At 51.2% G+C, this 14,011-nt stretch overlaps 3 protein-coding genes across 3 annotated transcripts; all 3 read left to right on the forward strand.

The window, feature by feature from the left end:
* Positions 1 to 12: 12 nt before the first annotated feature.
* Positions 13 to 543, forward strand: LOC120512449 (bile salt-activated lipase-like). Its single transcript, XM_039730785.1, has 2 exons — positions 13 to 190; positions 289 to 543. Exons 1-2 carry the CDS (start codon positions 13 to 15, stop codon positions 441 to 443), a joined length of 333 nt encoding a protein of 110 aa, XP_039586719.1. The 3' UTR covers positions 444 to 543.
* Positions 544 to 1,162: 619 nt separating this feature from the next.
* LOC120512389 (bile salt-activated lipase-like) lies at positions 1,163 to 5,139 on the forward strand. The gene is given in 11 exon segments (XM_039730637.1): positions 1,163 to 1,172; positions 1,422 to 1,544; positions 1,890 to 2,087; positions 2,186 to 2,316; positions 2,739 to 2,846; positions 3,062 to 3,179; positions 3,820 to 3,871; positions 4,019 to 4,135; positions 4,384 to 4,477; positions 4,479 to 4,582; positions 4,935 to 5,139. Coding segments are annotated over 11 exon segments (1,260 nt in total).
* A 770-nt stretch (positions 5,140 to 5,909) lies between these two features.
* Positions 5,910 to 13,521, forward strand: GTF3C5 (general transcription factor IIIC subunit 5). Its single transcript, XM_039730682.1, has 11 exons — positions 5,910 to 6,100; positions 6,687 to 6,909; positions 7,128 to 7,326; positions 8,059 to 8,254; positions 8,642 to 8,746; positions 9,645 to 9,759; positions 10,426 to 10,506; positions 10,999 to 11,096; positions 11,745 to 11,827; positions 12,116 to 12,258; positions 12,856 to 13,521. The coding sequence occupies exons 1-11, from the start codon at positions 5,951 to 5,953 to the stop codon at positions 13,011 to 13,013; spliced, it is 1,551 nt and encodes a 516-aa protein (XP_039586616.1). The 5' UTR covers positions 5,910 to 5,950; the 3' UTR covers positions 13,014 to 13,521.
* The last annotated feature ends 490 nt before the right edge of the window (positions 13,522 to 14,011 follow it).

The raw sequence follows: 14,011 nt of genomic DNA on the forward strand, positions 1-14,011 counted from the left end.
AAGCTGCCTGTGATGGTTTATATCTACGGAGGTGCCTTTCTCCTTGGAGGAAGCCAGGGAGCCAATTTTCTGGACAACTACCTGTACGATGGGGAGGAGATCGCCGTGCGGGGCAACGTCATCGTGGTGACCATCAACTACCGCGTGGGGCCGCTGGGCTTCCTGAGCACCGGGGACGCAAACCTGCCAGGTAGCCCGGCCGATCCCGCCCTGGGGCTCTGTCCCGAGCGCTCAGCTTGACAGCTCGGCTGTGCCCCTGCTCACTGCCGGCTGATCTCTGTCCCTCAGGGAACTACGGGCTCAAGGACCAGCACATGGCCATTGCCTGGGTGAAGAGGAACATCAAGGCCTTTGGGGGTGACCCGGACAACATCACCATCTTTGGCGAGTCGGCCGGTGCCGCCAGTGTCTCCCTGCAGGTGAATGCTCCTCCTTGGTTCTGATCAGAGCCCCTGCCCTGTCAGTGGGAGAGAGGGACCCCTTGGCACTCACCTGCTTTCCTCCCCACCTGCTGCCTCATTACCGTCCTGCCCTGGCCAGCACAGCAATGCTCAGCCTCAGTGCTCTGTAGCTGCTCCTCCTTCTTCAGCTTCAGCAGTCCCACCAGTGCAGCTGTGTGAAGCTGGGATGATGCCAGTGGGGATGGAGGGAGGAGACTGCAGGTCATCCACTCATTTCTGCCAGGCAGAATTCCTATTGCTTCTCCCAGTGTCGAACACTCTGCATGGTCATGCATTAAACTGCATTCCCAAGCTGCCCTGATAAAACTGAGCTTCTGTGTCTCCTTTTTCCCCAGCGATCCCAACAAAGGGCATTCAGACGAGCTTTCTGATAGAGGGGGCAATGAAATGGAGACAGAAATTCTGGACTATGTGTGAACTTGATGAGCAATCTGGCTGCTGTTGGATCAAATCAACTTTAAGACTTGCTGCCATTTTGAATCTTTTACATTCCCCAGTGTGTTATGAATGCAAGCTTCTCATGGGTTGCTGATAACATGTTCTACTGCACAGCTTAATATGATTTCAGCCCCCTTTGCTTGGATGAGGCTTCTCAAGACTCCAATGGGATTCATTTCTCTGGAGTTTTCTGGGACTGAGCCATTTCCTTTGGTTTGGCCTCCAGCCCAATCAAGCAGCACCTGCAGGGCTCTCACACGGCCATGATCATCGGCCAGGGACAGGCCTCAACTCAGGCATCACACCTGCACCTTGCCTTCCCCATGCCTTGGCTGTCCAGAGCTTGTTCAAAAGGGAAACTCTCCCAGTTTGTCACTCCCTCATACCAGGCACAGTGGCAGGAGAGGCTTTGCAGAGGCTTTGCTGCCACTGCACTGCACTCAGAGGGGAAAGGATGGATGAGCAGACACCTTGCAACCAGAAAATGGAGCTGATGCCGTGGTGTTCCCTCTTTCCTTTCAGGAACTCTGAAGGCAAAAGAATTCAAAAAACGTTGCATGCAGGTGAAGCTGACACAGAATAATGTCCGTGGGAGCGAGGACTGTCTCTACCTGAACATCTGGGTCCCTCAAGGGAGAAGAGAGGGTACGAGCTTGGCAGGGACCTGGGATGGACTTTCCCATCTGCCTTGTGTGCACAGCTTGTGCCGCAGCCTCTCTCAGCAGTTCTGCTCCATAGTGGGCAGGTGCTGAGCAGGGATTTTCAGGGGCAAGGGTGGGAACTGTCTCAGACAATGTCCTACCTCACCTTCACCCCACTGGGAGGGTCAGCCTCTTGAGCAGAGCATCAAGAGCAAATGCTCCTGCAGAGCATCAAGTCAGCTCCTGCCCAGGGCAGGTGGAGCAATGCTCAAGGAGGGGGTGAGGGATGGAGGGGCAGCACCCTCCCAGCTCAGTGGAGCTCACTCTGCCCTTGTTCCTCTCCTCCCAGTCTCCACCAAGCTGCCTGTGATGGTTTATATCTACGGCGGTGCCTTCCTGGTGGGAGGCGGCCAGGGAGCCAATTTTCTGGACAACTACCTGTACGATGGGGAGGAGATCGCCGTGCGGGGCAACGTCATCGTGGTGACCATCAACTACCGCGTGGGGCCGCTGGGCTTCCTGAGCACCGGGGACGCAAACCTGCCAGGTAGCCCGGCCGATCCCGCCCTGGGGCTCTGTCCCGAGCGCTCAGCTTGACAGCTCGGCTGTGCCCCTGCTCACTGCCGGCTGATCTCTGTCCCTCAGGGAACTACGGGCTCAAGGACCAGCACATGGCCATTGCCTGGGTGAAGAGGAACATCAAGGCCTTTGGGGGTGACCCGGACAACATCACCATCTTTGGCGAGTCGGCCGGTGCCGCCAGTGTCTCCCTGCAGGTGAATGCTCCTCCTTGGTTCTGATCAGAGCCCCTGCCCTGTCAGTGGGAGAGAGGGACCCCTTGGCACTCACCTGCTTTCCTCCCCACCTGCTGCCTCATTACCGTCCTGCCCTGGCCAGCACAGCAATGCTCAGCCTCAGTGCTCTGTAGCTGCTCCTCCTTCTTCAGCTTCAGCAGTCCCACCAGTGCAGCCACGTGTCCTGTGAAGAGACAGCCTTTACCTTCCATGTCCCACTCCTCTGCTCCTCTTCTCAACATCTCACTTTTTACTTTAACTCCTGAGACTCTTGAACACCTCATAACCTGGAAGCTTCCCTGGGACTGGTGCAAGACCCACAAGACCATTCACCTGTTTTGTCAGGCCATGGTCTCCTCAAGAGTTTGTACCCAAACCCCTCTTGTTTGTGCTTTGCCCCCCAGACACTGTCCCCAAAGAACAAGGGCCTGTTCAAGAGAGCCATCAGCCAGAGCGGTGTTGGGCTCTGCAGCTGGGCCATCCAGAGGGACCCGCTCCTCTGGGCCAAAAAGGTAACGTGCAAAGTCATGCCTACAAAGCTATAAAAAGAAAAAAACCAATTTCCTAGAGGAGAGCCTGGCTAGGATGGGATTGGGCAGGAGATGTGCCCAACAGTGCTGTGGAAAGCTGCTGCTTTGAGATTAAGAACAACCCACAGTTCTGCCTCTGTAAAAATAACCCCTGCCTTTGGGAGCTAATGCTAGGATGTTTCTCTCTTCTGCCACAGCTTGGAGAAAAGGTGGGCTGCTCCACAGACAACACCACCGTCTTGGCCAACTGCCTGCGCCACGCTGATCCCAAGGAGTTGACCCTGTCCTACCACCTGCAGCTCACCCACCTGCCCAGTAAGCACCCCAGCCCATGATGTGGTCCCTCAACCATCCTGAGCTCCCCAAGCTCTTGGCAGGACTCTGGAGTAACTGCCAGGAGTGTTGAGGTGGTGCTTGTGCCCTTCAGTAAAGGGACATTAATGAGAGCTCTTGCAGTCACCTTTCTGTGGGCAGATGCACACTGCACCTGATGAACACTGCCCACCGTGCAATGGCAGCAGTGGCAGAGGGATTATCCAATGGCACTGCCTTGGCCTCACAACAACTGTTTGGGCTTCCTGTTCTGTGAAAGCAGCAAGAGCAATCCCAAAAAACAGCTTGTAAACAAACAAACGAACAAAAAAGATCATACCCCTGCTATTTTTATTTGAGTCGCTGGGTGGAGTGCAGGAACGCTGCTGCTTTTGTGCCTGTGGGGATTCCTTTCCCAAGAAGATTCTCCTGGAGCTTCTGGTCACAAACCAGTGTTTAGCCAGGGAGTGGCCAAAACACTGCCGAGCAACTGCATACTCTGGTCTGGCTGTCCTGACACTCAGACAGCTTGGCCAGGTGGGATGAGAAGTCCAGCTCTTTCTTATCTTTGGCTGGGTTCTTGGGAAGGGATTTGAAGAAGGAGAGGATTTGTGGATATTACCAGGTGCTGTTTGCCTGGCAGATCTCTTGCTCTTCTCCTTCAACCATAGTCATGAGGTTTACCCGGCATGTGGGTGACCTCCTGTCCATGCTGAAGTCACTGCTCAAGCTGTCATCCACTTGGGCCTGTTCTTTACCGAGCTCTTTGGGTCATGGGATATGCCAGAGCACACATCTGTGTTTCCTCACCTCCTAACAGACCCCACTCTTGTCTCTTGCAGTGCCCATGGTGCACACTGGCAGGAGGTCGTGAAGAAGACAGTGGTGGATCTGGCCACTGACTACATCTTCCTGATTCCAACACAGGTGGCACTGGACCTGCACCTGCAGAATGCCAAGTGAGCAGCTCAGCCCTAGGGTTGTTGTACATGGAGGAGGGTTAGGGTGAGAATTGGAAACGGAAGTTAAAAATGTTTAAAATTTGTTTCAGGATGTTTTCTCCTGAAACCACCCCATTTGAGATGATGCATGTGAGCATCTTCCAATTCTGAACCCGTGGCCCTGATGGTATTTGGAGTGTTGGTTGGGATTTGCAGCCCTTTTTCTGCTTTCTCCCTGCTCAAAGCCAGTCTCTTTGATTTCCCAGGAGTGGCAAGACCTACAGCTACTTGTTCTCGGAGCCGTCCCGCATGCCCATCTACCCCCGCTGGGTTGGGGCAGACCATGCTGATGACCTGCAGTTACGTGTTTGGGAAGCCCTTTGCCACCCCTCTGGGCTACAAGCCCAAGCACAGGACTGTCTCAAAGACCATGATTGCTTACTGGACCAATTTTGCCAGGACCGGGTGAGTGATCTCCATTCCATATTTGGGGCTTGATGCAGCCATTCAGGCTGCTGGTTTTGTCCAGAAAGTTTTCAGGATCATTCAGAAAATCAGAGTGCTCAATGTCTGCATTTCTTATTCCTGAATCTTGATGTTCATACAGAAGATAAGTCCCTGTGTGAAGCTGGGATGATGCCAGTGGGGACGGAGGGAGAGAGTGCAGGTCATCCACTCATTCCTGGCAGGCAGAATTCCTATTGCTTCTCCCACTGTTTGATTCTCTCTTTTCCTCTCACTTAAAGCCTGACTTGAGCAGACAGGGTTCCTACCAAAATCTGCAAAACTGAGCTTCTGTGTCTCCTTTTATTCCCAGTGATCCCAACAAAGGGCATTCAGATGTGCCCGTTTCCTGGCCAGCCTACACCAACAATGGCAAGTTCTACCTGGATATCAACCACAAGATGAGCAAGAGCTCTGTGAAGCAGGACCTGAGGTCCCGCTTTGTGACCTTCTGGAACTCGGTCTACCTGAAGCTGCCGCAGGTTGCCGACATCTCCCAGTCGGAGTTAATGTTCTGAAGCTAAGAAAAAACCCATCTTTTAGAGATCATTAAAGGCTTGCTTGTAGCTGAGTGGCTCTGTTTCTCTGTTTTCTGTTCCTCTGTGGTGGCTGGCAGAAAACCCTCCAGCACTCAGGAATGATCTGTATGAAATGTGTTGGAAAGGCTTCACCCTCTGCGTTTGCCCCTTGGAGCTGCTGCAGGGGCAAAGCAAGAGGGAACTGCAGGTACCCACTCAATCTGGAAATTTCTTTTCTTTTGAAAAGTGCCGGTGAAGGCCAACAGTGAGAAAATGAAAAACCACCTCGCTAATGTCAAGGTCAGGCGGGATGGAACATCCTGAGGGCAGCGCGCGTTCCCCTGGCTGTGACAGTCAGTGCTGGCCAAGCTGTCCTTGTGGCAAATTACATTCTCACCGTCACCTTCATATCCCTTATCTGCCGCCTTTTGTGGCATTAAACATTGCTGAGATGAAGGCTGAAGTTCTTAGGAAGCAAAAGCTTGTTTCAATGAGAATTAACACCACATTCCTTGCGTGATCAGAGAAACGTACGTCTGCACGCCAGCATTTGCTCAGCTCAGGATTGTTTCCCCTCATTATCCAGGCAGGACAGGGACAAAACAACCCGCGGGGGAGGTGATTGTGTATGTGTTTGTGCCCACAAGCTGGGCTGAGGAGCCCCAGGTACAACAGGACGAGCTCAGGCCGCCCTCAGGCCTCGCCATCCCCACAGGCCCAGCCCGGGCCGGCCGCCCTCGGAACCTTCGTGCGGCGGAACCTTCGCGGCGCGGCCCGCGGGGCGGCGCCGGGCGGGAGCGGCGCGGCAGCGATGGCGGCGGCGCGGCAGCGGGGCCCGCGGGGCTCGGCCGTGCTGGAGCTGCCCCGCAACCCGCGCCTGGTCTGCGTGGAGTACCCGGGGCTCGTCCGCGATGTCGGGGCCATGCTGAGGACGCTGGGAGGAGAGCAGGGGGTGTCGCGGGTGAGGGGGGCCCGGCGGGTGTGGGGGCTCGCTGGGCAGAGGGTGAGGGGCAGGAGGCCCTGGGCAAGGGGGATGGGGCGGGGATGGGCAGAGCCTGCCCGTGGGACTTTCTGTGTGAGTCGTTCCAGCCCAGCGTGGCCCCACGCGGGGCCCGTGGGAGGTTTGGGGGTGATGCCGCTGCCCTGCTGTCCCCCAGCAGGGATTCAGGCGGTGTGCAGTAAAGTTATGGAATCGTAGAACTGGGTTGAAATGGACCATAAAGTTCATTCAATTCCAGCTGCTTGCTGTGGGCAGGGGGCATCTTCCCCTAGACCAGCTTGCTCCAGCCTGTCCTTCCAGAGATGGAGCAGCCTGTGCCAGAGCCTCCCCACCCTCACAGGGAAGAATTTCTTCCTCACATCCAGACTATTATATTTTAAATTTATTTTTCCTGATACCCAGGCTGCGAGTGGCTGCACACCCCTGTGACGTGGGGCAGGGATGATCCCCCTGGGGCTGTGTGAGGGGAGCAGCGTGTGGGGCTGGCACAGGGGCAGGGGCTGTGTGGGTGGCATGCTGACAGGGGCTGTGCCCCCCTTGCTGACAGATCTACGCCGACCCTGCCAAAAGGCTGGAGCTGTATTTCCGCCCCAAGGACCCCTACTGCCACCCCGTGTGTGCCAACCGCTTCCCCACCTCCACCATGCTGCTCAGGGTCAGCAGGAGGACCAGGAGGAGGCAGCAGCTGGACCCCGAGGAACAAAGCCAGCCAGAAGTCCAGTTTGAGATGGAGATTCTGGGGATTGTCACCACTGTTTACAAGTTTCAAGGTAACCTTTGGGATTGTGTGCAGGTGGCTTGCAGGTGAGTGTGAAGGGTTTCCCTTAAGCAGTTGAGGACTGGAAGGAAAATCAAGTGCTGTTGCAGCCTCCTTGCTGGAGAAACCTTTGCATAAACTTGTCAGACTCCTGCTCCTGAAAGCTGAGTGTGAGAAGAATTGCTGGATTCACAGCAAACTTCACAATGTTTTAACTTCTGTTTCTTACAGGAATGTCTGACTTCCAGTACCTGGCAATGCACTCTGGCCCTGATGGCAAACAAACCTCCATGTACGACAAAGTCCTGATGCTCAAACCAGAGAAGGAAGAGTTTTTCAATAGGGATTTACCTCTTTACATCCCACCACCCATTTTCTCACGTCTGGACACTCCTGTGGACTATTTTTATCGCCCAGATATACAGCACAGGTCAGTGCCTTTCCTCATGATACATCTTCCATGTGCTTCACCCTTTTAATTTGCTGCCTTGTGCTGATTTGGCACAGCAGAGGCAAAAAAATACCACCAGCAGCTGCCTGGCAGTGGCAACCCCAGCAAAATTCCACTTGAGGGTTTGCCAGGTGAGGGGAGCTGGGCATGAGGTGGAGATGATGGAGTCCCAGGTCACCTCACACATGGTGGGATGCAGGACACAGCTCCTGCCTGCAGGACCAAGGGCAGGGTTTGCAAGGATCAATGCCATGTGTTCCTGTGCTCTCCTAACCCCAACTGGCTGTGCCAGAAGAACAATCTGGGAGATCTCCCACAAGAAACATCTTTCATTTTCTCACTGTTGGCCTTCACCGGCACTTTTCAAAAGAAAAGAAATTTCCAGATTGAGTGGGTGCCTGCAGTTCCCTCTTGCTTTGCCCCTGCAGCAGCTCCAAGAGGGCAAACGCAGAGGGTGAAGCCTTTCCAACACATTTCATACAGATCATTCCTGAGTGTTGGAAGGTTTTCTGCCAGCCAGGGCAGAGCTCCTCTGTCAGTGCAAAAATGGATGTAGTTTAGGAGTTTTGAAATTTATTTAAATTTAAATTTACTTCCTTCAGTGGTGCCATGAGAGTCTTTTATGGTACCAGTATGTGATCAAGGGAACCAAAGTTAAAGCAACCCATTGCTCACCCAGCTGAGTCCCTTTTGTGTTTCCCTGTTCCTTAGGGAGGGATACAACAACCCCCAGGTGTCTGGTGAGAACCTGATTGGCCTCAGCAGGGCCCGGCGCCCACACAATGCCATCTTTGTCAACTTTGATGATGAAGAAGTCCCAACTAAACCCCTGGATGCTGCTGTACAGAACTGGAAGAAAGTGTGCACCAACCCTGTGGATAAAAAGGTGGAGGAAGAGCTGAGAAAGGTGTGTGCCTTACTGCTGGTCTGAGCACTGTCCTGCAGCAAGCTGCGGAGGGAAAACTGCATTTTTCCCAGAAATTCTTGGTGATTGTAAGTGCCTGGTACAGGTGTGAGTAGATGCTGGTGACACTGCTGTGATCATTTCAGTTCTGCAAGTCAAGCTTTGAATCTGTGGCTTAACTCACATTAACATCAAGCCCCTTTTTGTGCCACGACTTCTCCCCTCACCATCCAATAGCTCCTCTTGAGGGCCAAAGGCCCCGATATGGACCTGAGTCCACTTGGCAAGCTGCTGTGCCTTTGGGAGCCCCTTCCCACTGCTGTGTGCCTGTCTGTGTGTCACAGTGTGCTGTCTGTGTGTCACAGTGTGCCTGTCTGTGTGTCATTGCAGCTCTTTGAAGTGCGTCCCGTGTGGTCTCGCAATGCAGTCAAAGCCAACATCAGCGTCCATCCAGACAAGCTGAAGGTGCTGCTGCCCTATTTGGCCTATTACATGGTGAGTGGTACATCTGTGAGCAAGGGGGCATCACCTGCCTCTTCCTGGTCCTTTACCACTTCTCAGGTCCTGCCACTAAGTACCTGAGCTTAATTTAATGTAAAGAGACAGGGGGAAGGAAATGCTTTAGAACCAAAGTTGAAGGCAAGGAGGATTCAGTGACTGTTGGCTCCATGGGTTACAACCATCTCTGCAGTTCAGGCAGGCACTCCAAGTGACTGCTATGTACCTGAGACAGGGGGAAGGAAATGCTTTAGAACCAAAGTTGAAGGCAAGGAGGATTCAGTGACTGTTGGCTCCATGGGTTACAACCATCTCTGCAGTTCAGGCAGGCACTCCAAGTGACTGCTATGTACCTGAGACAGGGGGAAGGAAATGCTTTAGAACCAAAGTTGAAGGCAAGGAGGATTCAGTGACTGTTGGCTCCATGGGTTACAACCATCTCTGCAGTTCAGGCAGGCACTCCAAGTGACTGCTATGTACCTGAGACAGGGGGAAGGAAATGCTTTAGAACCAAAGTTGAAGCCAAGGAGGATTCAGTGACTGTTTGCTGCATGGGTTCCAACCACCTCTGCAGGTCAGGCAGGCACTCCAAGTGACTGTTCACCTGGCAGTGGTAGCAGAGTTTTTCCACACAAGCACTTGGCTGTGACCTTGCAGATTGGTTTGTAAACCAATCTGCACACAAAGCACAGAAATATTTGTGCTTTGATTGCCAAGTGTATGAATGTATTTTGGTGTATAAATACTGGCATGGCAAGTGAGCAAAGAGCTGGTAAAACAATTATCTTTGGGCAGTGAGGGAAAATATTAGAACTTTCCAAGGATATTGCTACTGAAGGAAGTTGCAACACTGTGGTGCTTTTTTGTGACCATCTTCCCTCATGTGTTTGTGCAGTTAACAGGTCCTTGGAGAAGCTTATGGGTTAGGTTTGGGTATGACCCCAGAAAACACCCTGAAGCAAAGATTTATCAAGTGCTGGACTTCCGAATTCGCTGTGGAATGAAATATGGTAAAAGGGCCCAACCCACAGAGCTGCTCTCTCTGCTTTCTGGTTAATCCTGGTAGTATTTTTCTTTTTATGTGTTTTTCAAACTCTTTTGCCATATTTCTGCTTTGATGAACATGTCACCTTTTGAGCTCCTTGCTTACTGTAATTCTTTTTAAAACTCTTGTCATACTTTCTTTCATAGTATGCAATGACTCCTTCCTCGTTTGGCACATTCTAAGTTCTGCCTTTCCTCCTCCATGTGTTCCAAGCCCAAGTGGGTGTAGCAGAGCATCCTCCTCCTCACTCAGGGGAGGCACCAAGCAGGAATTCTGGTGCTCACATAGCAGCTTTTCCTCAAGGACCTCAGCATTTCCTGCAGGATGCTGGTCTCTGACCTTGGATGTGGGGTTCTCTGTTTTGATTTTGCAAAGGACAAGTTGAGGAAAAGGAGTTTCTGATGCCATCTAATAAGTCCATGACAGAGCTGGCATCCACTTACTGACATCAGATCACATTTCCAAGTTAAAGGGTTTTGTTGATCTCTTCTCCCCACCCTGCTAAAACCAGAATATCCCAAAGACCAGCCTGCCCTTCCCACTCCAGTCCAGCCCTTGTGTTCCTGACCTGGGGATACTCTGCTGAGTGCTTGCCCTCAGTTCATGACTGCATTTTGGTTTTCACCTCCAGGTTATGCTGCTACTGACATGCCTGTGAAAGCAAAACGCAGCACATACAACTACAGCCTGCCCATCACAGTCAAGAAACAAGGTATGCTGGGCCAGGAGGGCTGCCTGGCTCTTCTGCTTCTCTGTTTGCCCCCTCCTAGTCACAGGTGGTGAAGCTGAGTTCCTGTATTCTAGCTGAGCCAAAACTGGAGCTTGTTTTCTGGTAGTAATATTGCTGCTGTTAAGCCTGAGAAAAATCTGCTGGGAGGTGTTGTGGGAGTCTGGCTGAGCCACAGTGTCTGTCAGCAGGCAGGAGGGAGTTCTGCAAGCCACACTGGGAATTCAGAATTCACTGAGGTGCAGAGAATGGGGGAAGTTCTCTTTTCTATGTCAAAGGAGAGTAGAAAATGTTAAAATTATGAACAAATGAGCTCTGGAAAAAGCTGCCCAAGTCAGCACTTTTCCTAGGACTGTCCAGTAGTATCTCTGAAGAATGAGCAAAGCACATGCTGGCTGGTTTTGTTGAATCAACAGAGAGAAGTGACAGTCCAATATGAAGGATGTCCCTTATTAGAACTCTTTGTTTTCCTTTCAGGAAGTCACACAGTCAGTGTCCACGACCTGAAACAAGGGCTGGGTTCAGCTGGTACATCTGGGGCAAAAAAGCCCCCCTCCAGCAGGTATAAGCTGAAGGTAAGCATGACTTTGTGTACAAAAATCTTGGAATATCTCAGTGAAACAGGGATGATTCCTGGATTTTCAGTCATTCAGGGATCAGCTGTGAGTGAGTTGATGTGCTCAGGTTTGCCTGGGAAGCTCCCAGTTGGACATGGCACTATGGAACACCACCTGAGTGTATTTTGTGACATGCTGCAAGGTGGGATTGGTGCTTTCCACCCTCATCATAGATGTGAGGAGTATTTTGTTTCAATTGATAAAATTGGAACTTCATAGGCAGTGAAGTGCAAAAAAATCACCATGTCTTTATCAGGTCATGCTGCAAAGTCCAACAGGGTGGAAAAAATAAATAAATGAGCCTTGCTATTCTTTTTTTTTACTAGAATGAAGCCCATGATGCACTGCTAGGCAGTGACTGGCTGCAGAGCTGCAGGCTGGAGAGGTGAAGTGTGCTCTGCACAGCAGTGCTGGTGTCACTGTGGCTGCAGGGACACTTTGAGGCAGTCCTCATTCAGCTTTATCTTCTGCCACATACAGATCTATGCCTTAAAACTTTTTCCTCTTGGAAGTTCCATGTTCTTGAATCAGCCAATTGGGAGTACTTTTTTTACAGCATAAAATAGTCTCTAATCCTTTCCTTCTTTCCTCCTTTCCTCCTCTCAGGAATCCGTTTACATTTTCCGAGAAGGAGCCTTGCCCCCTTACCGCCAGATGTTCTACCAGCTCTGTGACTTAAATGTGGAAAGGTACTGCACTCTGACAGCTGAGTCTTACTTAGAGACAGATTTCAAAGCCTGTAGTTTATACCCTGTCCATTCACCCCTCTCCGGAACATCAGAGATGTTCAGTTGCTCAGTAAAAACAGAAAAGTTTTTTCACGCGTGAACTTCCTTTCCCATCTGACAATTACCTGGATAACCAACTGTGCTATTCCAGCTCAGTGAAGGGAAGTGGAAGTAAACCAATGTGTCTCATTTCAAACTCACTCCTGAGTGCAGAAGATTGAGGTTTCCTTCCCTTTTGCTGCTCTTTAGCCTGCAGAAGATCATCCATCGCAATGACGGCACGGAGTCAGAGTGCACGGAGAGGGACGGGTGGTGCCTTGCCAAGACAAGTGATGACCTCAGGGATAGCATGTCCCTGATGATAAAGCAGATCATCAGATCCACCAGACCTGGTAAGGATGCTTTGAACATGAGGATGTTGTAGTTGGCACTGAGGCAGAAGTGTTCCTGCATCCTCTGTGTGTTCTTTGGGATGTAGCACATTCCAGTGTAGGAGCTGAGGCTGCTGCCTGCAGTGGGAATGTGGGTTGGCATTAGGGATGGCTGGGAGTTAAGGTTTTTTATTTACTCTTTCCAGTATCAAAAGCCCTTCAGCTTTTAAATGTCTTCTGCACAGTGATAATCAAGTTCTTAATTCTGACTGATGTGTCTGTTGGTGGCATTTTATTTTTTATTGATATTATTGCTCGACCAAGAAGTGAGGAAATTATTTCTTCATGATGCTGGGCCAAAGCAATAATATCCCAGTGAATTGGGTCAGAATGAGGCAGGAGAGGAGGCACAGCACTGCAGCTCTTCTGTTCTGCTCTCCTTCCTGGACTGTGAGATGGATTGCTCTGGGCTTGATCAGATTCTGTTAAGTTGTGCAGTGTTAGCTGTGCCCCTGAGGCTGCTGCCTTCCTCTCACATGTTCTGTGAACTCAATTGCAAATGCCCCCAGGTTGCACTGAGAGAGGCATCACAGTGTCTTTCTTTCTTCCCAATTTAAGCTCTTTTCTCAAACACAACAAGCAATGAAGATGGCAAAGAACAGCTGGCATATGAGTCCGGAGAGGATGAGGATGATGAAGAGGAGGAGGAAGAGGACTTCAAGCCTTCTGATGGGAGTGAAAATGAAATGGAGACAGAAATTCTGGACTATGTGTGAGCTCAGTGAGCAGTGTGGCTGCTGTGGACAGAACTATCTCTGCTCTTGCTCCTTGAGAGCCAAGGGCTCAGCATCAGGATCTGGGAAAGCAGAGCTCGTACTAAGCTGATGATGTTCTCTCTGCACTGACTCCTGGTGGGCAGCATTCTGGATGTTTGGGAGCCACTGCCTACATTTTCAGAATTGCTGGCTGAGAAACTCTCCAGCAAGCTCAACAAACTCCCACGAGTGAGCCCAGAATCCAAACCAGCTGGTAACACACCAGGATATGGGAGAAGCTGCATTCCCAAATCTCTCCATGTGTGGGAGTGCATTCTCTCCAGGCTGGTGGCCATGTGGAAAATAGAAAAGGTGCCTGAGGTGCTGGGAGAAGAAGCAGTCCAGTGCTGCTGAAGTCTCTAAGCAGGTTCTGCCCTTCTGCTTGTCCACAGGGAATGGAAAACTGAGCCAGGCCTTCAGCATTGAGCCTTGCTGGTCATCTTGGAAATAAAGCCAGCAGGAAAATACACTTTCTGGCAGTGAATAATTCCCTTCCTGGGGTGTAGTGTGTGTTGTCCTCATTACCTGATGCACTTCTCAGGTCTGTTTTGACGTCCCCAGCCAGCAGGTGACAAGGACTGAAGGCAGCTGGCAGAGGGGCAGAGCTGCAGGTGCACAGAAGTTGGCCACTGCCAGCTGCGTTGCTCCCACCAAAAGAAAGCCTCAAAAATTAAAGAGCTACTGACATTTTCTAGATCTTGTGCATGCTCCAGTATGTTCTGAGCACACCTGAAAGTCAAGCTTTGTTTTTTAAAAGGAGTTGACCTCCTCATCTCCTCCACTGAGGAGGCCCTATGGGCTGTTACAGTTGTTTTTAAAGCTGTCACTTGTAACAAAAATGGTAAATCAAACAATTTGTAACTGGAAAATGCAACAGTTTCAATTCATGGGTTCAAAGGAATAGTTCATTTCAAAATTGAGCCATGGTCCCTTAGCCAAAAAGCCTACTTTTCAAAACA

The sequence above is a fragment of the Passer montanus genome, unplaced genomic scaffold (assembly GCF_014805655.1).
Source record: "Passer montanus isolate IOZ18808 unplaced genomic scaffold, ASM1480565v1 scaffold73, whole genome shotgun sequence".
Lineage (NCBI taxonomy): Eukaryota > Metazoa > Chordata > Aves > Passeriformes > Passeridae > Passer > Passer montanus.